We start from the raw sequence: 25698 nt of genomic DNA on the forward strand, positions 1-25698 counted from the left end.
GTCTCTGTCTGTCTCTCGCTCTCTGTCTCTCGCTCTCTGTCTCTCGCTCTCTGTCTCTGTCTGTCTCTTGCTCTCTGTCTCTCGCTCTCTGTCTCTGTCTGTCTCTCGCTCTCTGTCTCTCGCTCTCTGTCTCTCGCTCTCTGTCTCTCGCTCTCTGTCTCTGTCTGTCTCTCGCTCTCTGTCTCTCGCTCTCTGTCTCTGTCTGTCTCTCGCTCTCTGTCTCTCGCTTCTGTCTCTGTCTGTCTCTCGCTCTCTGTCTCTCGCTCTCTGTCTCTCGCTCTGTCTCTGTCTGTCTCTTGCTCTCTGTCTCTCGCTCTTGTCTCTGTCTGTCTCTCGCTCTCTGTCTCTCGCTCTCTGTCTCTCGCTCTCTCGTCTGTCTGTCTCTCGCTCTCTGTCTCTCGCTCTCTGTCTCTGTCTGTCTCTCGCTCTCTGTCTCTCGCTCTCTGTCTCTGTCTGTCTCTCGCTCTCTGTCTCTCGCTCTCTGTCTCTGTCTGTCTCTCGCTCTCTGTCTCTCGCTCTCTGTTCTCGCTCTCTGTCTCTGTCTGTCTCTTGCTCTCTGTCTCTCGCTCTCTGTCTCTGTCTGTCTCTCGCTCTCTGTCTCTCGCTCTCTGTCTCTCGCTCTCTGGTCTCTGTCTGTCTCTCGCTCTCTGTCTCTCGCCTCCTGTCTCTGTCTGTCTCTCGCTTCTGTCTCGCTCTATGTTTGCTGTTCTCTCGCTCTCTGTCTCTCGCTCTCTGTCTCTCGCTCTCTGTCTTGTCTGTCTCTTGCTCTCTGTCTCTCGCTCTCTGTCTCTGTCTGTCTCTCGCTCTCTGTCTCTCGCTCTCTGTCTCTCGCTCTCTGTCTCTGTCTGTGTCTCTCGNCTCTCTGTCTCTCGCTCTCTGTCTCTGTCTGTCTCTCGCTCTCTGTCTCTCGCTCTCTGTATCTGTCTGTCTCTCGCTCTCTGTCTCTCGCTCTCTGTCTCTGTCTGTCTTCTCGCTCTCTGTCTCTCGCTCTCTGTCTCTGTCTGTCTCTCGCTCTCTTCTGTCTCTCGCTCTGTCTCTCGCTCTCTCTGTCTCTGTCTGTCTCTTGCTCTCTGTCTCTCGCTCTCTGTCTCTGTCTGTCTCTCGCTCTCTGTCTCTCGCTCTCTGTCTCTCGCTCTCTGTCTCTGTCTGTCTCTCGCTCTCTGTCTCTCGCTCTCTGTCTCTGTCTGTCTCTCGCTCTCTGTCTCTCGCTCTCTGTCTCTGTCTGTCTCGCTCTCTGTCTCTCGCTCTCTGTCTCTCGCTCTCTGTCTCTGTCTGTCTCTTGCTCTCTGTCTCTCGCTCTCTGTCTCGTCTGTCTCTCGCTCTGTCTCTGTCTCTCGCTCTCTGTCTCTCGCTCTCTGTCTCTCGCTCTCTGTCTCTGTCTGTCTCTCGCTCTCTGTCTCTCGCTCTCTGTCTCTGTCTGTCTCTCCGCTCTCTGTCTCTCGCTCTCTGTCTCTGTCTGTCTCTCGCTCTCGGTCTCTCGCTCTCTGTCTCTCGCTCTCTGTCTCTGTCTGTCTCTTGCTCTCTGTCTCTCGCTCTCTGTCTCTGTCTGTCTCTCGCTCTCTGTCTCTCGCTCTCTGTCTCTCGCTCTCTGTCTCTGTCTGTCTCTCGCTCTCTGTCTCTCGCTCTCTGTCTCTTGTCTGTCTCTCGCTCTCTGTCTCTCGCTCTCTGTCTCTGTCTGTCTCTCGCTCTCGTCTCGCTCTCTGTCTCTGTCTGTCTCTCGCTCTCTGTCTTCGCTCTCTGTCTCTCGCTCTCTGTCTCTGTCTGTCTCTTGCTCTATTCTGTCTCTCGCTCTCTGTCTCTGTCTGTCTCTCGCTCTCTGTCTCTCGCTCTTGTCTCTCGCTTCTGTCTCTGTCGGTCTCTCGCTCTCTGTCTCTCGCTCTTCTGTCTCTGTCTGTCTCTCGCTCTCTGTCTCTCGCTCTCTGTCTCTCGCTCTCTGTCTCTCGCTCTCTGTCTCTGTCTGTCTCGCGCTCTCTGTCTCTGTCTGTCTCTCGCTCTCTGTCTCTCGCTCTCTGTATCTGTCTGTCTCTCGCTCTCTGTCTCTCGCTCTCTGTCTCTCGCTCTCTGTCTCTGTCTGTCTCTTGCTCTCTGTCTCTCGCTCTCTGTCTCTGTCTGTCTCTCGCTCTCTGTCTCTCGCTCTCTGTCTCTGTCTGTCTCTCGCTCTCTGTCTCTCGCTCTCTGTCTCTCGCTCTCTGTCTCTCGCTCTCGGTCTCTGTCTGTCTCTCGCTCTGTCTCTGTCTGTCTCTCGCTCTCTGTCTCTCGCTCTCTGTCTCTCGCTCTCTGTCTCTGTCTGTCTCTTGCTCTCTGTCTCTCGCTCTCTGTCTCTGTCTGTCTCTCGCTCTCTGTCTCTCGCTCTCTGTCTCGCTCTCTGTCTCTGTCTGTCTCTCGCTCTCTGTCTCTCGCTCTCTGTCTCTGTCTGTCTCTCGCTCTCTGTCTCTCGCTCTCTGTCTCTGTCTGTCTCTCGCTCTCTGTCTCTCGCTCTCTGTCTCTGTCTGTCTCTCGCTCTCTGTCTCTCGCTCTCTGTCTCTCGCTCTCTGTCTCTGTCTGTCTCTTGCTCTCTGTCTCTCGCTCTCTGTCTCTGTCTGTCTCTCGCTCTGTCTCTCGCTTCTGTCTCTCGCTCTCTGTCTCTGTCTGTCTCTCGCTCTCTGTCTCTCGCTCTCTGTCTCTGTCTGTCTCTCGCTCTCTGTCTCTCGCTCTCTGTCTCTCGCTCTCTGTCTCTCGCTCTCTGTCTCTGTAGTCTCTCGCTCTCTTGTCTCGGTCTGTCTCTCGCTCTCTGTCTCTCGCTCTCTGTCTCTGTCTGTCTCTCGCTCTCTGTCTCTCGCTCTCTGTCTCTCGCTCTCTGTCTCTGTCTGTCTCTTGCTCTCTGTCTCTCGCTCTCTGTCTCTGTCTGTCTCTCGCTCTCTGTCTCTCGCTCTCTGTCTCTGTCTGTCTCTCGCTCTCTGTCTCTCGCTCTCTGTCTCTCGCTCTCTGTCTCTCGCTCTCTGTCTCTGTCTGTCTCTCGCTCTCTGTCTCTGTCTGTCTCTCGCTCTCTGTCTCTCGCTCTCTGTCTCTCGCTCTCTGTCTCTGTCTGTCTCTTGCTCTCTGTCTCTCGCTCTCTGTCTCTGTCTGTCTCTCGCTCTCTGTCTCTCGCTCTCTGTCTCTCGCTCTCTGTCTCTGTCTGTCTCTCGCTCTCTGTCTCTCGCTCTCTGTCTCTGTCTGTCTCTTGCTCTCTGTCTCTCGCTCTCTGTCTCTGTCTGTCTCTCGCTCTCTGTCTCTCGCTCTCTGTCTCTCGCTCTCTGTCTCTCGCTCTCTGTCTCTCGCTCTCTGTCTCTGTCTGTCTCTCGCTCTCTGTCTCTGTCTGTCTCTCGCTCTCTGTCTCTCGCTCATCTGTCTCTCTCGCCTCTCTGTCTCTGTCTGTCTCTTGCTCTCTGTCTCTCGCTCTCTGTCTCTGTCTGTCTCTCGCTCTCTGTCTCTCGCTCTCTGTCTCTCGCTCTCTGTCTCTCGCTCTCTGTCTCTGTCTGTCTCTCGCTCTCTGTCTCTCGCTCTCTGTCTCTGTCTGTCTCTTGCTCTCTGTCTCTCGCTCTCTGTCTCTGTCTGTCTCTCGCTCTCTGTCTCTCGCTCTCTGTCTCTGTCTGTCTCTCGCTCTCTGTCTCTCGCTCTCTGTCTCTGTCTGTCTCTTGCTCTCTGTCTCTCGCTCTCTGTCTCTGTCTGTCTCTTGCCTCTCGTCTCTGTCGCTCTGTCCTGTCTCTTGCTCTCTGTCTCTCGCTCTCTGTCTCTGTCTGTCTCTTGCTATCTGTCTCTGTCTGTCTCTTGCTCTCTGTCTCTCGCTCTCTGTCTCTGTCTGTCTCTTGCTCTCTGTCTCTCTCGCTCTCTGTCTCTGTCTGTCTCTCGCTCTCTGTCTCTGTCTGTCTCTTGCTCTCTGTCTCTCGCTCTCTGTCTCTGTCTGTCTCTTGCTCTCTGTCTCTCGCTCTCTGTCTCTGTCTGTCTCTTGCTCTCTGTCTCTGTCTGTCTCTTGCTCTCTGTCTCTCGCTCTCTGTCTCTGTCTGTCTCTTGCTCTCTGTCTCTCGTCTCTGTCTCTGTCTGTCTCTCGCTCTCTGTCTCTGTCTGTCTCTTGCTCTCTGTCTCTCGCTCTCTGTCTCTGTCTGTCTCTTGCTCTCTGTCTCTCGCTCTCTGTCTCTGTCTGTCTCTCGCTCTCTGTCTCTCGCTCTCTGTCTCTGTCTGTCTCTTGCTCTCGTCTCTCGCTCTCTGTCTCTGTCTGTCTCTCGCTCTCTGTCTCTCGCTCTCTGTCTCTGTCTTAACACTTAAAAAAAAAAAAAAAAAAAAATCTTAACTTACAAACCACAGCATAGTCTCACTATTGTTATTTTACTGCTCTTGAATTACTTGTTACTTTCATTTCACTGTAAGGTCTATTCAGCATTTCACTGTGAGGTCTACTACACCTGTTGTATTCAGCATTTCACTGTAAGGTCTACTACACCTGTTGTATTCAGCATTTCACTGTAAGGTCTACTACACCTGTTGTATTCAGCATTTCACTGTGAGGTCTACTACACCTGTTGTATTCAGCATTTCACTGTGAGGTCTACTACACCTGTTGTATTCAGCATTTCACTGTAAGGTTTACTACACCTGTTGTATTCAGCATTTCACTGTAAGGTCTACTACACCTGTTGTATTCAGCATTTCACTGTGAGGTCTACTACACCTGTTGTATTCAGCATTTCACTGTAAGGTCTACTACACCTGTTGTATTCAGCATTTCACTGTAAGGTCTACTACACCTGTTGTATTCAGCATTTCACTGTGAGGTCTACTACACCTGTTGTATTCAGCATTTCACTGTGAGGTCTACTACACCTGTTGTATTCAGCATTTCACTGTAAGGTCTACTACACCTGTTGTATTCAGCATTTCACTGTGAGGTCTACTACACCTGTTGTATTCATCATTTCACTGTGAGGTCTACTACACCTGTTGTATTCATCATTTCACTGTGAGGTCTACTACACCTGTTGTATTCATCATTTCACTGTGAGGTCTACTACACCTGTTGTATTCAGCATTTCACTGTAAGGTCTACTACACCTGTTGTATTCATCATTTCACTGTGAGGTCTACTACACCTGTTGTATTCATCATTTCACTGTGAGGTCTACTACACCTGTTGTATTCATCATTTCACTGTGAGGTCTACTACACCTGTTGTATTCATCATTTCACTGTAAGGTCTATTACACCTGTTGTATTCATCATTTCACTGTGAGGTCTACTACACCTGTTGTATTCATCATTTCACTGTAAGGTCTACTACACCTGTTGTATTCAGCATTTCACTGTGAGGTCTACTACACCTGTTGTATTCATCATTTCACTGTGAGGTCTACTACACCTGTTGTATTCATCATTTCACTGTAAGGTCTACTACACCTGTTGTATTCAGCATTTCACTGTGAGGTCTACTACACCTGTTGTATTCATCATTTCACTGTAAGGTCTACTACACCTGTTGTATTCATCATTTCACTGTGAGGTCTACTACACCTGTTGTATTCATCATTTCACTGTAAGGTCTATTACACCTGTTGTATTCATCATTTCACTGTGAGGTCTACTACACCTGTTGTATTCATCATTTCACTGTAAGGTCTACTACACCTGTTGTATTCAGCATTTCACTGTGAGGTCTACTACACCTGTTGTATTCATCATTTCACTGTAAGGTCTACTACACCTGTTGTATTCATCATTTCACTGTAAGGTCTACTACACCTGTTGTATTCGGCGCATGTGACAAATACAATAAGATTTGATCTCTCTCGCTCTCTCGCTCTCTCTCTCAGATATGTTCACACACTCCCTCTCTCTCTCAAACACCCAGGCGCTGCATTCATGTGGTAATGTCATCATCTCCTCTTGCCCAGTACCCTTGGTGTGTTTAGTAAACATGCTGCGTATCATAGTGACATCAGTTACTAATGATCACGTCCATTCAAACATGGAGTAGTCCCCAATGGCACCCTTATTCCCTGATATAGTGCACTACTCATAGGGCTCTAGGTCAGAACTAGTGCACTACTCATAGGGCTCTAGGTCAGAACTAGTGCACTACTCATAGGGCTCTAGGTCAGAACTAGTGCACGACGTAGGGAATAGGGTGCCATTTGGGGATGAACATAATGTCTCTGAACTCTCTGACGCCTCGTGGGCGGAACAGATTAAGTGACTACTATTAAAAGGGGACACGGTATCTATCGTTCTTAGAGAGAGAGAGAGAGAGAGAGAGAGAGCATGCAACACACTCACGTTACAGCCAACGCTCGCCCTCAGCCCATGTGACACGCCAGGGAACTGATCGTCACACACACACACACACACGCCCGGGAGGTCGCCCAGCCACGGCCACAGACCTTACAGCTTGTGCACGGTAACCCATGGCGACCTGAGTGTTGTATTGTGGGTGTGATAACGTGGGTGATTTAAAGCGCTCCTCTGCAGGGTCTCCCTCTACTGGAGAGAGAAGAAAACACCACTAGGATAGTGGTACATATTGACCTCCCTCTGCCTCCAGGCTGACTACACCACTAGGATAGTGGTACATACTGACCTCCCCTGGCTGACTACACCACTAGGACAGTGGTACATACTGACCTCCCTCGGCCTCCCGGCTGACTGGCTTCATACCTGTCCTGATAGTTACTGACCCTGGCTTCACACCTGTCCTGATAGTTACTGACCCTGGCTTCATACCTGTCCTGATAGTTACTGACCCTGGTTTCACACCTGTTCTGATAGTTACTGACCCTGGCTTCACACCTGTACTGATATAAATACTGACCCTGACTTAACACCTGTCCTGATATAATACTGACCCTGGCTTTATACCTGTCCTGATATAGTTACTGACCCTGGCTTTATACCTGTCCTGATATAGTTACTGACCCTGGCTTTACACCTGTCCTGATAGTTACTGACCCTGACTTCATACCTGTCCTGATATAATACTGACCCTGACTTCACACCTGTCCTGATATAATTACTGACCCTGGCTTCATAGCTGTCCTGATATAATTACTGACCCTGGCTTCATAGCTGTCCTGATATAATACTGACCCTGGCTTCATACCTGTCCTGATATAATTACTGACCCTGGCTTCATAGCTGTCCTGATATAATACTGACCCTGGCTTCACACCTGTCCTGATATAATTACTGACCCTGGCTTCATACCTGTCCTGATATAGTTACTGACCCTGGTTTCATACCTGTCCTGATATAGTTACTGACCCTGACTTCACACCTGTCCTGATATAAATACTGACCCTGGCTTCATACCTGTCCTGATATAATACTGACCCTGACTTCACACCTGTCCTGATATAATACTGACCCTGGCTTCACACCTGTCCTGATATAATACTGACCCTGGCTTCATACCTGTCCTGATATAGTTACTGACCCTGGCTTCATACCTGTCCTGATATAAATACTGACCCTGACTTCACACCTGTCCTGATATAAATACTGACCCTGACTTTACACAGACACACCCGTCCACAATCACGCCATCAAATGCAGACTTACAATTCCTTACACACACACACACACACACACACACCTCCCTGCCCTGTGATCGTTGGCTGCTCTCCTAGTCTGGGCTGCATGCTGGGTTTGGGTAACCATGGTGACACTCTGTTGGGCTTGGCCTGGGTTGTCTGGCTGTGACCAAAACCCAGCAGCTGACGGGACGGACATCGACCCACCAGCTGCACCTGGCACATTCACAAAGAACCCCGTCCTGCAACACACACACACACACAGTAGTCCCATCAAACCACAGCTCTGGCCCCGGCCCAGTCACATGGGCTCTGGTTGAAAGTAGTGCACTATATAGGGAATAGGGCTCTGGTTGAAAGTAGTGCCACTATATAGGGAATAAGGCTCTGGTTGAAAGTAGTGCCACTATATAGGGAATAAGGCTCTGGTTGAAAGTAGTGCCACTATATAGGGAATAAGGCTCTGGTTGAAAGTAGTGCACTATATAGGGAATAGGGTGCCAAAGGGCTCTGGTTCAAAGTAGTCCCCTATATAGGGAATAAGGCTCTGGTTGAAAGTAGTGCCCTATATAGGTAATAAGGCTCTGGTTGAAAGTAGTGCCCTATATAGGGAATAAGGCTCTGGTTGAAAGTAGTGCCCTATATAGGGAATAAGGCTCTGTTTGAAAGTAGTGCCCTATATAGGGAATAGGGCTCTGGTCTATAGTAGTACCACTATATAGGGAATAAGGCTGTGGTCTATAGTAGTACCACTATATAGGGAATAGGGCTCTGGTTTAAAGTAGTGCCCTATATAGGGAATAGGGCTCTGGTCTATAGTAGTACCACTATATAGGGAATAGGGTTCTGGTTTAAAGTAGTGCCCTATATAGGGAATAGGGCTCTGGTCTATAGTAGTACCACTATATAGGGAATAGGGCTCTGGTTGAAAGTAGTGCCACTATATAGGGAATAGGCCTCTGGTCTATAGTAGTACCACTATATAGGGAATAGGGCTCTGGTCTATATTAGTACCACTATATAGGGAATATGGCTCTGGTCTATAGTAGTACCACTATATAGGGAATAGGGCTCTGGTCTATATTAGTACCACTATATAGGGAATAGGGCTCTGGTTGAAAGTAGTGCCCTATATAGGGAATAGGGCTCTGGTTGAAAGTAGTGCCTTATATAGGGAATAAGGCTCTGGTTGAAAGTAGTGCCACTATATAGGGAATAGGGTGCCATTTGGGACACAGGCTCTCTGTCTAACCGAACTATAACCCACCTTATAAAACACAGTGCTCTCCTATAACTCACAGCAGGCTGACAAAACCACAAGGATTCCTCATAACCAATACCAAGCTGAGCCCTGAGGCTCAGTGAAACCTCACCCAGACTCTAACCATCTCACCTCACCCAGACTCCAACCATCTCACTGAAACCTCACCTCACCCAGACTCCAACCATCTCACCTCACCCAGACTCCAACCATCTCACTGAAACCTCACCTCACCCAGACTCCAACCATCTCACTGAAACCTCACCTCACCCAGACTCCAACCATCTCACTGAAACCTCACCTCACCCAGACTCCAACCATCTCACTGAAACCTCACCTCACCCAGACTCCAACCATCTCACCTCACCCAGACTCCAACCATCTCACTGAAACCTCACCTCACCCAGACTCCAACCATCTCACTGAAACCTCACCTCACCCAGACTCCAACCATCTCACTGAAACCTCACCTCACCCAGACTCCAACCATCTCACTGAAACCTCACCTCACCCAGACTCCAACCATCTCACTGAAACCTCACCTCACCCAGACTCCAACCATCTCACTGAAACCTCACCCTGCCAGACAGACCCTGTTCCTGACACAAGCTGAACACAAGCTGATACCAACTCCCTTCTAGTAGCACTTACTAATACTAATCCTGACCAGACTCTTGTTCTACCCTGGTAGTTACCAGAACAAGTTAGTACCCTGACCAGACTCTGGTTCTACCCCGGTAGTTACCAGAACAAGTTAGTACCCTGACCAGACTCTGGTTCTACCCTGGTAGTTACCAGAACAAGTTAGTACCCTGACCAGACTCTGGTTCTACCCTGGTAGTTACCAGAACAAGTTAGTACCCTGACCAGACTCTGGTTCTACCCTGGTAGTTACCAGAACAAGTCTGTCTCTGTCTGTCTGTCTGTCTGTCTGTTCCATCACTACAGGGTGCTGTCTGTCTGTCTGTTCCATCTGGACTGGCTCAGGTCTCTTCAATTCCTCCTGTACTCTGTCCAGTCAGTGATGCCCTCATTTAGCCATTTCACTCCATAATCCCTCTCTCACTTTCTCTCTCTCTCTCTCTCTCTCTCTCTCTCTCTCTCTCTCTCTCTCTCCCCCTCTCTCTCCCTCCTTCTCCCTACCTCTCTCTCTCTCCTTCTCTCTCTCTTCTTCTCCCTACCTCTCTCTACCTCTTTCTCTCTCTCTTTCTCCCTACCCCTCTCTCTCTCTACCTCTTTATCTCTCTCCTTCTCACTACCTCTTTCTCTCTCTCTCTCCTTCTCCCTACCCCTCTCTCTCTCTACCTCTTTCTCTCTCTCCTCACTACCTCTTTCTCTCTCTCCTTCTCCCTACCTCTCTCTACCTCTTTCTCTCTCTCTTTCTCCCTACCCCTCTCTCTCTCTACCTCTTTCTCTCTCTCTTTCTCACTACCTCTTTCTCTCTCTCCTTCTCCCTACCCCTCTCACTCTCTACCTCTTTCTCTCTCTCCTCACTACCTCTTTCTCTCTCTCCTTCTCCCTACCTCTCTCTACCTCTTTCTCTCTCTCTTTCTCCCTACCCCTCTCTCTCTCTACCTCTTTCTCTCTCTCCTTCTCACTACCTCTTTCTCTCTCTCCTTCTCCCTACCTCTCTCTCTCTCTTTCTCTCTCTCTCTCCTTCTCTTTAACTCTCCCTACCTCTCTCTCTCTTTCTCTCTTTCTCTCTCTCAGGATGTAAGCTACTCTGGGACTCTGGGCTATACCAACCCTGAGATGGAGGTGGAGGATCCTACCACCATGGCTGCAGCGCGGGGGGGGCTAGAGTGAGTTTTTATTCTGTTCTCTTGTGGTTAAAGTTGCAAAGTTCCACTAACTTTCCCATAATTCCCCTGCTGGTTTTCCTACGTGGAGGACTCCTGAATTTCCTGCGTATTCCCTCTGACAGAGATTTTCTAGAAAACCTGAGAATTTGGGGAAAGTTAGCAGAATGTGGCAACCCTAGTGGCGGTGCTGAATGGTAATGTCCTCCTTTAACTGACTGCTGGGGGTTTCATCCACACGCCTCAGTCCCTCTGGTGCCTTGGACAACCTTTAGTTTGTTTACTGGCTGCTGGGGTTTCATCCACACGCCTCAGTCCCTCCGGTGCCTTGGACAGCCTTTAGTTTGTTTACTGACTGCTGGGGGTTTCATCCACACGCCTCAGTCCCTCTGGTGCCTTGGACAGCCTTTAGTGTGTTTACTGGCTGCTGGGGGTTTCATCCACACGCCTCAGTCCCTCCGGTGCCTTGGACAGCCTTTAGTGTGTTTACTGGCTGCTGGGGGTTTCATCCACACGCCTCAGTCCCTCCGGTGCCTTGGACAGCCTTTAGTGTGTTTACTGGCTGCTGGGGGTTTCATCCACACGCCTCAGTCCCTCCGGTGCCTTGGACAGCCTTTAGTGTGTTTACTGGCTGTTGGGGGTTTCATCCACACGCCTCAGTCCCTCTGGTGCCTTGGACAGCCTTTAGTGTGTTTACTGACTGCTGGGGGTTTCATCCACACGCCTCAGTCCCTCCGGTGCCTTGGACAGCCTTTAGTGTGTTTAGTTAGTATCTGTAAATCTGCCTGTTAACCTCGTTAAAGAATAAACACTTTAATGACTATTTAGTGGGATGTTCCCCTTTAGCTGGCTTGTGAAATCTGTTGATATGTTGTTTTAGTCCAAACCCACGGGATGATGACAGTTGTACTGAACTGGTTTTATGAGGTTTGGACCGACACTAGTGAAGGAGACAACAGAACTGGTTTTATGAGGTTTGGACCGACACTAGTGAGAGAGAAAACAGAACTGGTTTTATGAGGTTTGGACCGACACTAGTGAGCGAGACAACTGAACTGGTTAAATGAGGTTTGGACTGAACTGGTTAAATGAGGTTTGGACCGACACTAGTGAGAGAGACAACAGAACTGGTTTTATGAGGTTTGGACCGACACTAGTGAGCGAGACAACTGAACTGGTTAAATGAGGTTTGGACTGAACTGGTTAAATGAGGTTTGGACCGACACTAGTGAGAGAGACAACAGAACTGGTTTTATGACGTTTGGACCGACACTAGTGAGAGAGAAAACAGAACTGGTTTTATGAGGTTTGGACCGACACTAGTGAGCGAGACAACTGAACTGGTTAAATGAGGTTTGGACTGAACTGGTTAAATGAGGTTTGGACCGACACTAGTGAGAGAGACAACAGAACTGGTTTTATGAGGTTTGGACCGACACTAGTGAGAGAGACAACAGAACTGGTTTTATGAGGTTTGGACCTACACTAGTGGGACAGACAACAGCACGGGTTGTATGAGGTTTGGGTGATGTGTCATGGTGACTAATACAATTAGTGTTAGTGTCTCTCTCTGTCTCAGAATGTGTTGTGTTCCTACCGTTGCTATGCTAACAGAATGTGTTGTGTTCCTACCGCTGCTACGCTAACAGAATGTGTTGTGTTCCTACCGCTGCTACGCTAACAGAATGTGTTGTGTTCCAATCTAGCTATGCTAACAGAATGTGTTCCTACCGCTGCTATGCTAACAGAATGTGTTGTGTTCCAATCTAGCTATGCTAACAGAATGTGTTGTGTTCCTACCGCTGCTATGCTAACAGAATGTGTTCCTACCGCTGCTACGCTAACAGAATGTGTTGTGTTCCTAACGCTGCTACGCTAACAGAATGTGTTCCTACCGCTGCTATGCTAACAGAATGTGTTGTGTTCCTACCGCTGCTATGCTAACAGAATGTGTTCCTACCGCTGCTACGCTAACAGAATGTGTTCCTACCGCTGCTACGCTAACAGAATGTGTTCCAACCGCTGCTACGCTAACAGAATGTGTTCCAATCGCTGCTACGCTAACAGAATGGGAACCTGAGTGCTTTAACCACAACATTCCTGATTTGCATGGTTGGAGCCGTGTTCCAGTCACTTAGCTAGCTACATTAAAAGCTCAATAAGCTGGGAAGGTGCAGCTAACACAGTCTTCAAAAATAGACTAAGCAAAGACCAGCCAGCCACAGCTAAGAGGACAACAGACTCAGAGGGGTCCCTGGTAGATTTACTACTGGCCAAACCTGGCTGGAGGGAAAATGTTTTGGGACATGGGTGACATTTTAGAATAGGATTGGCCAATTTGTTCACTTAAAACCGGCCAAATCCTTGACACAGTTGGCCGTGGGAGGTGACTGTTGTAGTGGGTGTTGTAACTAAGGCACAGAGTGAAAGGTGACTATTGTAGTGGGTGTTGTAACTAAGGCACATTGAGAGGTGACTGTTGTAGTGGGTGTTGTAACTAAGGCACAGAGTGAGAGGTGACTATTGTAGTGGGTGTTGTAACTAAGGCACATTGAGAGGTGACTGTTGTAGTGGGTGTGGTAACTAAGGCACAGTGAGAGGTGACTGTTGTAGTGGGTGTTGTAACTAAGGCACAGTGAGAGGTGACTGTTGTAGTGGGTGTTGTAACTAAGGCACAGTGAGAGGTGACTGTTGTAGTGGGTGTTGTAACTAAGGTACAGTGAGAGGTGACTGTTGTAACTAAGGCACATTGAGAGGTGACTGTTGTAGTGGGTGTTGTAACTAAGGCACAGTGAGAGGTGACTGTTGTAGTGGGTGTTGTAACTAAGGCACAGAGTGAGAGGTGACTGTTGTAGTGGGTGTTGTAACTAAGGCACAGTGAGAGGTGACTGTTGTAGTGGGTGTTGTAACTAAGGCACAGTGAGAGGTGACTGTTGTAGTGGGTGTTGTAACTAAGGCACAGTGAGAGGTGACTGTTGTAGTGGGTGTTGTAACTAAGGCACAGTGAGAGGTGACTGTTGTAGTGGGTGTTGTAACAGTGAGAGGTGACTATTGTAGTGGGTGTTGTAACTTCCTGTCTGTGTTGTGTGTTGCGGGTCAGGTACTATGGCAACGGCAGAGTTCATAGTTCATCCAGCAGGATGGTTGAAGAGGAGCAGTTACCCACCGTCTCTACTGAGCACAGAGCTGCACCACGGAAACACATCCAGGTACACACACACACACACACACACACACACACACACAATGTGTGAGAACACATAAACAAGGGTAAGGAATGAAGGCAATCATGGAAACAAAGCTATAACCAACATCCTTCATTCTGACCTTCATGTGAACCATGTGTGTTGAATGATGCTTCCTGGTCTCTGACCTTCATGTGAACCATGTGTGTTGAATGATGCTTCCTGGTCTCTGACCTTCATGTGAACCATGTGTGTTGAATGATGCTTCCTGGTCTCTGACCTTCATGTGAACCATGTGTGTTGAATGATGCTTCCTGGTCTCTGACCTTCATGTGAACCATGTGTGTTGAATGATGCTTCCTGGTCTCTGACCATCATGTGAACCATGTGTGTTGAATGATGCTTCCTGGTCTCTGACCTTCATGTGAACCATGTGTGTGTTGAATGATGCTTCCTGGTCTCTGACCTTCATGTGAACCATGTGTGTGTTGAATGATGCTTCCTGGTCTCTGACCTTCATGTGAACCATGTGTGTTGAATGATGCTTCCTGGTCTCTGACCTTGATGTGAACAATGTGTGTTGAATGATGCTTCCTGGTCTCTGACCTTCATGTGAACCATGTGTGTGTTGAATGATGATTCCTGGTCTCTGACCTTCATGTGAACCATGTGTGTTGAATGATGCTTCCTGGTCTCTGACCTTCATGTGAACAATGTGTGTTGAATGATGCTTCCTGGTCTCTGACCTTCATGTGAACCATGTGTGTGTTGAATGATGCTTCCTGGTCTCTGACCATCATGTGAATCATGTGTGTGTTGAACCATGTGTTGAATGATGCTTCCTGGTCTCTGACCTTCATGTGAACCATGTGTGTGTTGAATGATGCTTCCTGGTCTCTGACCTTCATGTGAACCATGTGTGTTGAATGATGCTTCCTGGTCTCTGACCTTCATGTGAACCATGTGTGTTGAATGATGCTTCCTGGTCTCTGACCATCATGTGAACCATGTGTGTTGAATGATGCTTCCTGGTCTCTGACCTTCATGTGAACCATGTGTGTGTTGAATGATGCTTCCTGGTCTCTGACCTTCATGTGAACCATGTGTGTTGAATGATGCTTCCTGGTCTCTGACCTTCATGTGAACCATGTGTGTTGAATGATGCTTCCTGGTCTCTGACCTTCATGTGAACCATGTGTGTTGAATGATGCTTCCTGGTCTCTGACCATCATGTGAACAATGTGTGTTGAATGATGCTTCCTGGTCTCTGACCTTCATGTGAACCATGTGTGTGTTGAATGATGCTTCCTGGTCTCTGACCTTCATGTGAACCATGTGTGTTGAATGATGCTTCCTGGTCTCTGACCTTCATGTGAACAATGTGTGTTGAATGATGCTTCCTGGTCTCTGACCTTCATGTGAACCATGTGTGTTGAATGATGCTTCCTGGTCTCTGACCTTCATGTGAACCATGTGTGTTGAATGATGCTTCCTGGTCTCTGACCTTCATGTGAACCATGTGTGTTGAATGATGCTTCCTGGTCTCTGACCTTCATGTGAACCATGTGTGTTGAATGATGCTTCCTGGTCTCTGACCTTCATGTGAACCATGTGTGTGTTGAATGATGCTTCCTGGTCTCTGACCATCATGGGAACCATGTGTGTTGAATGATGCTTCCTGGTCTCTGACCTTCATGTGAACCATGTGTGTTGAATGATGCTTCCTGGTCTCTGACCATCATGTGAATCATGTGTGTGTTGAACCATGTGTTGAATGATGCTTCCTGGTCTCTGACCTTCATGTGAACCATGTGTGTGTTGAATGATGCTTCCTGGTCTCTGACCTTCATGTGAACAATGTGTGTTGAATGATGCTTCCTGGTCTCTGACCTTCATGTGAACCATGTGTGTGTTGAATGATGATTCCTGGTCTCTGACCTTCATGTGAACCATGTGTGTTGAATGATGCTTCCTGGTCTCTGACCTTCATGTGAACAATGTGTGTTGAATGATGCTTCCTGGTCTCTGACCATCATGTGAATCATGTGTGTGTTGAACCATGTGTTGAATGATGCTTCCTGGTCTCTGACCTTCATGTGAACCATGTGTGTGTTGAATGATGCTTCCTGGTCTCTGACCTTCATGTGAACAATGTGTGTTGAATGATGCTTCCTGGTCTCTGACCATCATGTGAACCATGTGTGTGTTGAATGATGCTTCCTGGTCTCTGACCATCATGTGAATCATGTGTGTGTTGAACCATGTGTTGAATGATGCTTCCTGGTCTCTGACCTTCATGTGAACCATGTGTGTGTTGAATGATGCTTCCTGGTCTCTGACCTTCATGTGAACCATGTGTGTTGAATGATGCTTCCTGGTCTCTGACCTTCATGTGAACCATGTGTGTTGAATGATGCTTCCTGGTCTCTGACCTTCATGTGAACCATGTGTGTTGAATGATGCTTCCTGGTCTCTGACCTTCATGTGAACCATGTGTGTTGAATGATGCTTCCTGGTCTCTGACCTTCATGTGAACCATGTGTGTTGAATGATGCTTCCTGGTCTCTGACCTTCATGTGAACCATGTGTGTGTTGAATGATGCTTCCTGGTCTCTGACCATCATGGGAACCATGTGTGTTGAATGATGCTTCCTGGTCTCTGACCTTCATGTGAACCATGTGTGTTGAATGATGCTTCCTGGTCTCTGACCTTCATGTGAACAATGTGTGTTGAATGATGCTTCCTGGTCTCTGACCATCATGTGAATCATGTGTGTGTTGAACCATGTGTTGAATGATGCTTCCTGGTCTCTGACCTTCATGTGAACCATGTGTGTGTTGAATGATGCTTCCTGGTCTCTGACCTTCATGTGAACAATGTGTGTTGAATGATGCTTCCTGGTCTCTGACCATCATGTGAACCATGTGTGTGTTGAATGATGCTTCCTGGTCTCTGACCATCATGTGAATCATGTGTGTGTTGAACCATGTGTTGAATGATGCTTCCTGGTCTCTGACCTTCATGTGAACCATGTGTGTGTTGAATGATGCTTCCAGGTCTCTGACCTTCATGTGAACCATGTGTGTTGAATGATGCTTCCTGGTCTCTGACCTTCATGTGAACCATGTGTGTTGAATGATGCTTCCTGGTCTCTGACCTTCATGTGAACCATGTGTGTTGAATGATGCTTCCTGGTCTCTGACCTTCATGTGAACCATGTGTGTTGAATGATGCTTCCTGGTCTCTGACCTTCATGTGAACCATGTGTGTTGAATGATGCTTCCTGGTCTCTGACCTTCATGTGAACCATGTGTGTGTTGAATGATGCTTCCTGGTCTCTGACCATCATGGGAACCATGTGTGTTGAATGATGCTTCCTGGTCTCTGACCTTCATGTGAACCATGTGTGTTGAATGATGCTTCCTGGTCTCTGACCTTCATGTGAACCATGTGTGTTGAATGATGCTTCCTGGTCTCTGACCTTCATGTGAACCATGTGTGTTGAATGATGCTTCCTGGTCTCATGTGTGTTTGCAGAAGAAAAAGAAGAAAGTCCACAAAGTGCCAGCGGAGGTGATCAACGACCGTTCCACTGAGACCAGCAGCAACAGAGACCCAGCCTTCAACACTACAGAACCTGGTGAGACCACACACACAAAGCCCCGGCCTTCAACACTACAGAACCTGGTGAGACCACACACACACAAAGCCCCAGCCTTCAACACTACAGAACCTGGTGAGACCACACACACACACAAAGCCCCAGCCTTCAACACTACAGAACCTGGTGAGACCACACACACACAAAGCCCCAGCCTTCAACACTACAGAACCACACACACACAAAGCCCCAGCCTTCAACACTACAGAACCTGGTGAGACCACACACACAAAGCCCCGGCCTTCAACACTACAGAACCTGGTGAGACCACACACACAAAGCCCCAGCCTTCAACACTACAGAACCTGGTGAGACCACACACACAAAGCCCCAGCCTTCAACACTACAGAACCTGGTGAGACCACACACACAAAGCCCCAGCCTTCAACACTACAGAACCTGGTGAGACCACACACACAAAGCCCCGGCCTTCAACACTACAGAACCTGGTGAGACCACACACACAAAGCCCCGGCCTTCAACACTACAGAACCTGGTGAGACCACACACACACAAAGCCCCAGCCTTCAACACTACAGAACCTGGTGAGACCACACACACACACAAAGCCCCAGCCTTCAACACTACAGAACCTGGTGAGACCACACACACACAAAGCCCCAGCCTTCAACACTACAGAACCACACACACACAAAGCCCCAGCCTTCAACACTACAGAACCTGGTGAGACCACACACACAAAGCCCCGGCCTTCAACACTACAGAACCTGGTGAGACCACACACACAAAGCCCCAGCCTTCAACACTACAGAACCTGGTGAGACCACACACACAAAGCCCCAGCCTTCAACACTACAGAACCTGGTGAGACCACACACACAAAGCCCCAGCCTTCAACACTACAGAACCTGGTGAGACCACACACACAAAGCCCCGGCCTTCAACACTACAGAACCTGGTGAGACCACACACACAAAGCCCCGGCCTTCAACACTACAGAACCACACACACACAAAGCCCCAGCCTTCAACACTACAGAACCACACACACACAAAGCCCCAGCCTTCAACACTACAGAACCACACACACAAAGCCCCGGCCTTCAACACTACAGAACCTGGTGAGACCACACACACACAAAGCCCCGGCCTTCAACACTACAGAACCTGGTGAGACCACACACACAAAGCCCCAGCCTTCAACACTACAGAACCTGGTGAGACCACACACACAAAGCCCCAGCCTTCAACACTACAGAACCTGGTGAGACCACACACACAAAGCCCCAGCCTTCAACACTACAGAACCTGGTGAGACCACACACACAAAGCCCCGGCCTTCAACACTACAGAACCTGGTGAGACCACACACACAAAGCCCCGGCCTTCAACACTACAGAACCACACACACACAAAGCCCCAGCCTTCAACACTACAGAACCACACACACAAAGCCCCGGCCTTCAACACTACAGAACCTGGTGAGACCACACACACAAAGCCCCGGCCTTCAACACTACAGAACCACACACACACAAAGCCCCAGCCTTCAACACTACAGAACCACACACACACAAAGCCCCAGCCTTCAACACTACAGAACCACACACACAAAGCCCCGGCCTTCAACACTACAGAACCTGGTGAGACCACACACACACAAAGCCCCGGCCTTCAACACTACAGAACCTGGTGAGACCACACACACAAAGCCCCAGCCTTCAACACTACAGAACCTGGTGAGACCACACACACAAAGCCCCAGCCTTCAACACTACAGAACCTGGTGAGACCACACACACAAAGCCCCAGCCTTCAACACTACAGAACCTGGTGAGACCACACACACAAAGCCCCGGCCTTCAACACTACAGAACCTGGTGAGACCACACACACAAAGCCCCGGCCTTCAACACTACAGAACCACACACACACAAAGCCCCAGCCTTCAACACTACAGAACCACACACACAAAGCCCCGGCCTTCAACACTACAGAACCTGGTGAGACCACACACACACAAAGCCCCGGCCTTCAACACTACAGAACCACACACTCTTTCGGTTTTACTATCCTTGTGGGGACCTAAAATAGATTTCCAATAAGCCTAACCTCTAACCGTAAACCTAACCCATAACCCTAACCTCTAACCGTAAACCTAAACCTAACCCATAACCCTAACCTCTAACCCTAATTGTAACCTTGCATTAGTCCTCTGCTACTTGACATGCTGATATAGCATTAGTCCTCTGCTACTTGACATGCTGATATAGCATTAGTCAGTCCTCTGCTACTTGACATGCTGATATAGCATTAGTCAGTCCTCTGCTACTTGACATGCTGATATAGCATTAGTCAGTCCTCTGCTACTTGACATGCTGATATAGCATTAGTCCTCTTCTACTTGACATGCTGATATAGCATTAGTCAGTCCTCTGCTACTTGACATGCTGATATAGCATTAGTCCTCTGCTACTTGACATGCTGATATAGCATTAGTCCTCTGCTACTTGACATGCTGATATAGCATTAGTCCTCTGCTACTTGACATGCTGATATAGCATTAGTCCTCTGCTACTTGACATGCTGATATAGCATTAGTCCTCTGCTACTTGACATGCTGATAAAACATTAGTCAGTCCTCTGCTACTTGACATGCTGATATAGCATTAGTCCTCTGCTACTTGACATGCTGATATAGCATTAGTCCTCTGCTACTTGACATGCTGATATAGCATTAGTCAGTCCTCTTCTACTTGACATGCTGATATAGCATTAGTCCTCTGCTACTTGACATGCTGATATAGCATTAGTCAGTCCTCTGCTACTTGACATGCTGATATAGCATTAGTCCTCTGCTACTTGACATGCTGATATAGCATTAGTCCTCTGCTACTTGACATGCTGATATAACATTAGTCAGTCCTCTGCTACTTGACATGCTGATATAGCATTAGTCCTCTGTTACTTGACATGCTGATATAGCATTAGTCCTCTGCTACTTGACATGCTGATATAGCATTAGTCCTCTGCTACTTGACATGCTGATATAGCATTAGTCCTCTGCTACTTGACATGCTGATATAGCATTAGTCCTCTGCTACTTGACATGCTGATATAGCATTAGTCCTCTGCTACTTGACATGCTGATATAGCATTAGTCCTCTGCTACTTGACATGCTGATATAACATTAGTCAGTCCACTGCTACTTGACATGCTGATATAGCATTAGTCCTCTGCTACTTGACATGCTGATATAGCATTAGTCAGTCCTCTGCTACTTGACATGCTGATATAGCATTAGTCAGTCCTCTGCTACTTGACATGCTGATATAGCATTAGTCCTCTGCTACTTGACATGCTGATATAGCATTAGTCCTCTGCTACTTGACATGCTGATATAGCATTAGTCAGTCCTCTGCTACTTGACATGCTGATATAGCATTAGTCCTCTGCTACTTGACATGCTGATATAGCATTAGTCAGTCCTCTTCTACTTGACATGCTGATATAGCATTAGTCCTCTGCTACTTGACATGCTGATATAGCATTAGTCAGTCCTCTGCTACTTGACATGCTGATATAGCATTAGTCCTCTGCTACTTGACATGCTGATATAGCATTAGTCTGGCCTCCTCTACTTGACATGCCGATATAGCATTAGTCCGCTGCTACTTGACATGCTGATATAGCATTAGTCCTCTGCTACTTGACATGCTCATATAGCATTAGTCCTCTGCTACTTGACATGCTGATATAGCATTAGTCCTCTGCTACTTGACATGCTGATATAGCATTAGTCCTCCGCTACTTGACATGCTGATATAGTATTAGTCAGTCCTCTGCTACTTGACATGCTGATATAGCATTAGTCCTCTGCTACTTGACATGCTGATATAGCATTAGTCCTCTGCTACTTGACATGCTGATATAGCATTAGTCCTCTGCTACTTGACATGCTGATATAGCATTAGTCCTCTGCTACTTGACATGCTGATATAGCATTAGTCTGGCCTCTGCTACTTGACATGCCGATATAGCATTAGTCCTCTGCTACTTGACATGCTGATATAGCATTAGTCAGTCCTCTGCTACTTGACATGCTGATATAGCATTAGTCCTCTCTTACTTGACATGCTGATATAGCATTAGTCCTCTGCTACTTGACATGCTGATATAACATTAGTCAGTCCTCTGCTACTTGACATGCTGATATAGCATTAGTCAGTCCTCTTCTACTTGACATGCTGATATAGCATTAGTCAGTCCTCTGCTACTTGACATGCTGATATAGCATTAGTCAGTCCTCTGCTACTTGACATGCTGATATAGCATTAGTCCGCTTCTACTTGACATGCTGATATAGCATTAGTCCGCTGCTACTTGACATGCTGATATAGCATTAGTCCTCTGCTACTTGACATGCTGATATAGCATTAGTCCTCTGCTACTTGACATGCTGATATAACATTAGTCAGTCCTCTGCTACTTGAAGTGACATGAGTGTCTGTTTATCTGTTGGTAAACACAAAGTCTGTGTTAAGAATGCTTTAGAACGTGTTATAAGCATGTATGAGCCTTTATAATGTCTTATAACACGGCTTAATATGTCGTCTCTCTCTCTCTCAATGTATAGAATTGTCAACAGTCTGAAATTGTCTGTTATTTAGCCATTCTAAGACATTATAACGAGGTCATACTACAGAACTAGAAGGGATAGAACAGGCTTCCTCTTTCAAGTCAATGATGTCATAATGGACAGCCATTTTTAGTGTACCCACAAATCGCCATGGTGAGAGGTTGGAGACCTGTTCTATTGATTCTATTTCTATGCTCATGTATATTGAGTAGCAGCTCTGTGATGTGAATGTCTGTCCCTTTCCTGTCCTCCTCTGCTGTCCTCTCTTCTCCTCTGCTGTCCTCCTCCTCTCCTCTCTGTCCTCCTCCTCTCTGTCCTCCTCCTCTCTTCTCCTCTGCTGTCCTCCTCCTCTCCTCTCTGTCCTCCTCCTCTCTTCTCCTCTGCTGTCCTCCTCCTCTCCTCTCTTTCCTCGTCCTCTCCTCTGTCCTCCTCCTCTCCTCTCTGTCCTCCTCCTCTCCTCTCTGTCCTCCTCCTCCTCCTCCTCCTCTCCTCTGTCTTCCTCTCCTCTCTGTCTTCCTCCTCTCCTCTCTGTCCTCCTCCTCTCCTCTCTGTCCTCCTCTCCTCTCTGTCTTCCTCCTCTCCTCTCTGTCGTCTTCCTGTCCTGTTCTCCAGTAGACTCCTGCAGTGTAACTCCAGTCCCCACGTCCGTGTCCCACCTGTCCAGCTCCCTGAGCCAGCACCTTTCCTTCCCCCTGCGGGCCTCCCAGCCCCCCACTAGCTCCCTACATCCTGGTCTCCAACCTGACCCCGTGCTGCCCGCCGGGCCCCCTGCTGAGTATCACTCTGACTCTGCAGAGTCCCTGGAGGAGATCCCCGTGGCGTTGGCACGCCTGGGCACCTCCGCCGCGGCAGGAATGTCTACGGGTAGGACTGCAGCGTCTGGGTCGTCTTCTCAACGCTCTCTACTGCTGCCTGCAGCCCGACCCCATCCCTCGCCCCAGCCCCGGACCAAGAGGAAGTCCTCCGCACACAGCAGCAGGACAGGGGGAGGGGGGGAGCAGAGGTTTGAGATGGCCGCCCAGCCTCCTACGGTCTACGTCAGTAGGAGTAGTGGACAGCCGGGGGGAGGAGCCCAGCACCGGGACAACAAACACAGCAGCAGACAGGCCAGTAGGAGAGGCCTGGAGCAGCCTGGTCCTGGGTCCAGCTCCAACCATAGCTCCAGGGCAGGCACCCCAATGGCGTAGACTAGCTCCCCCAGGATGGACCACTGCACACTGGGCCCCAGGATGGACCCTGGGCCCCAGGATGGACCACTGCACCCTGGGCTGGACCCACCACTGGGTCCTGGCTAGAGGGCTGGCTGTGTAACTGACTGGCTGTCTGACTGGCTGGCTGGCTGACTAGCTGGCTGGCTGACTAGCTGGCTGTGATACTGGCTGGCTGACTGTCTGATTTACTGGCTGGCTGGCTGACTAGCTGGCTGTGTAACTGGCTGGCTGACTAGCTGACTGTCACATTGTTACCTTGATGACTAGGATACACTGCTTTTGATAGAGAGAGACAATCCCTGATGTAGCGTTGTGTCGATACAACCTATGAAACTAAATAACTCTGTCTGTCTGACTGACTGACTGACTGTCTGTCTGACTGACTGTCTGACTGACTGTCTGACTGTCTGTTCTGCCTGGAAGAGCCTTGATACCACAGTCTCCACTATTCAACTATGACTACATCCCCAATGGCACCCTGTTCCCTATATAGTACACTACTTTAGATCAGGGCCCAATGGCACCCTGTTCCCTATGTAGTGCACTACTTTAGACCAGGGCCCAATGGCACCCTGTTCCCTATGTAGTGCACCACTTTAGACCAGGGCCCACTGGCACCCTGTTCCCTATGTAGTGCACTACTTTAGACCAGGCCCAATGGCACCCTGTTCCCTATGTAGTGCACTACTTTAGACCAGGCCCAATGGCACCCTGTTCCCTATGTAGTGCACTACTTTAGACCAGGGCCCAATGGCACCCTGTTCCCTATGTAGTGCACTACTTTAGACCAGGCCCAATGGCACCCTGTTCTCTATGTAGTGCACTACTTTAGACCAGGCCCAATGGCACCCTGTTCCCTATGTAGTGCACTACTTTAGACCAGGCCCAATGGCACCCTGTTCCCTATGTAGTGCACTACTTTAGACCAGGCCCAATGGCACCCTGTTCCCTATGTAGTGCACTACTTTAGACCAGGCCCAATGGCACCCTGTTCCCTATATAGTGCACTACTTTAGGCCAGGGCCCAATGGCACCCTGTTCCCTATGTAGTGCACTACTTTAGACCAGGCCCAATGGCACCCTGTTCCCTATGTAGTGCACTACTTTAGACCAGGGCCCAATGGCACCCTGTTCCCTATATAGTGCACTACTTTAGACCAGGCCCAATGGCACCCTGTTCCCTATGTAGTGCACTACTTTAGACCAGGCCCAATGGCACCCTGTTCCCTATGTAGTGCACTACTTTAGACCAGGCCCAATGCGTCCTATATGATTATAATCCCCACAATACTAAATGTTACTGTGTTCACGTCTTCAGGTTAATATCCTTTAACATAAAACACACAGCTTTTAGTATGATTCTACTTGTTGGTATTTCTTCCTGTTGAAGCATCTTTCTGAATGAAGAATCCTTGGTGATTTGTACAGGAAGGAAGAGACCTTAACGTTCTGTCTGTCTGACTGTCTGTCTGACTGCTATGGTGACCGTCTGTCTGTCTGTCTGTCTGTCTGTCTGACTGCTATGGTGATCGTCTGTCTGTCTGACTGTCTGTCCGACTGCTATGGTGGCTGTCTGTCTGACTGACTGCTATGGTGACCGTCTGTCTGACTGACTGTCTGACTGCTATGGTGACCGTCTGTCTGTCTGACTGTCTGTCTGACTGCTATGGTGACCGTCTGTCTGACTGCTATGGTGACTGTCTGTCTGTCTGTCTGACTGCTATGGTGACCGTCTGTCTGTCTGACTGACTGCTATGGTGACCGTCTGTCTGTCTGACTGCTATGGTGGCTGTCTGTCTGACTGACTGCTATGGTGTCTGTCTGTCTGACTGACTGCTATGGTGACCGTCTGTCTGACTGACTGCTATGGTGACCGTCTGTCTGTCTGTCTGTCTGTCTGTCTGACTGCTATGGTGATCGTCTGTCTGTCTGACTGTCTGTCCGACTGCTATGGTGGCTGTCTGTCTGACTGACTGCTATGGTGACCGTCTGTCTGACTGACTGTCTGACTGCTATGGTGACCGTCTGTCTGTCTGACTGTCTGTCTGACTGCTATGGTGACCGTCTGTCTGACTGCTATGGTGACTGTCTGTCTGTCTGTCTGACTGCTATGGTGACCGTCTGTCTGTCTGACTGACTGCTATGGTGACCGTCTGTCTGTCTGACTGCTATGGTGGCTGTCTGTCTGACTGACTGCTATGGTGTCTGTCTGTCTGACTGACTGCTATGGTGACCGTCTGTCTGACTGACTGCTATGGTGACCGTCTGTCTGTCTGACTCCTATGGTGACTGTCTGTCCTGTCTGACTGCTATGGTGACTGTCTGACTGCCTGTCTGACTGTCTGTCTGACTGCTATGGTGACTGTCTGTCCTGTCTGACTGCTATTGTGACTGTCTGTCTGACTGCTATGGTGACTGTCTGTCTGACTGACTGCTATGGTGACCATC

The 25698-nt window shown here is 48.6% G+C and overlaps 1 protein-coding gene across 3 annotated transcripts in view; it reads left to right on the forward strand.

Annotated features, from left to right (window-relative positions):
* LOC116359659 (probable palmitoyltransferase ZDHHC1) overlaps positions 1-23804 on the forward strand; it is a 68780-nt gene extending 44976 nt beyond the window's left edge. For 2 of the 3 annotated variants that reach the window (XM_031812848.1, XM_031812849.1), the window contains exons 8-11: positions 10504-10595; positions 13693-13801; positions 17316-17418; positions 22652-23804. In XM_031812848.1, coding sequence (XP_031668708.1) covers positions 10504-10595; positions 13693-13801; positions 17316-17418; positions 22652-23226 — 879 coding nt within the window. In that variant the 3' untranslated portion in view covers positions 23227-23804. The remainder of the gene's footprint in view (positions 1-10503; positions 10596-13692; positions 13802-17315; positions 17419-22651) is intronic. The other variant, XM_031812850.1, reaches the window with a different exon arrangement.
* Positions 23805-25698: the final 1894 nt, after the last annotated feature.

The sequence above is a fragment of the Oncorhynchus kisutch genome, unplaced genomic scaffold, assembly GCF_002021735.2.
Source record: "Oncorhynchus kisutch isolate 150728-3 unplaced genomic scaffold, Okis_V2 Okis03b-Okis08b_hom, whole genome shotgun sequence".
NCBI lineage: Eukaryota > Metazoa > Chordata > Actinopteri > Salmoniformes > Salmonidae > Oncorhynchus > Oncorhynchus kisutch.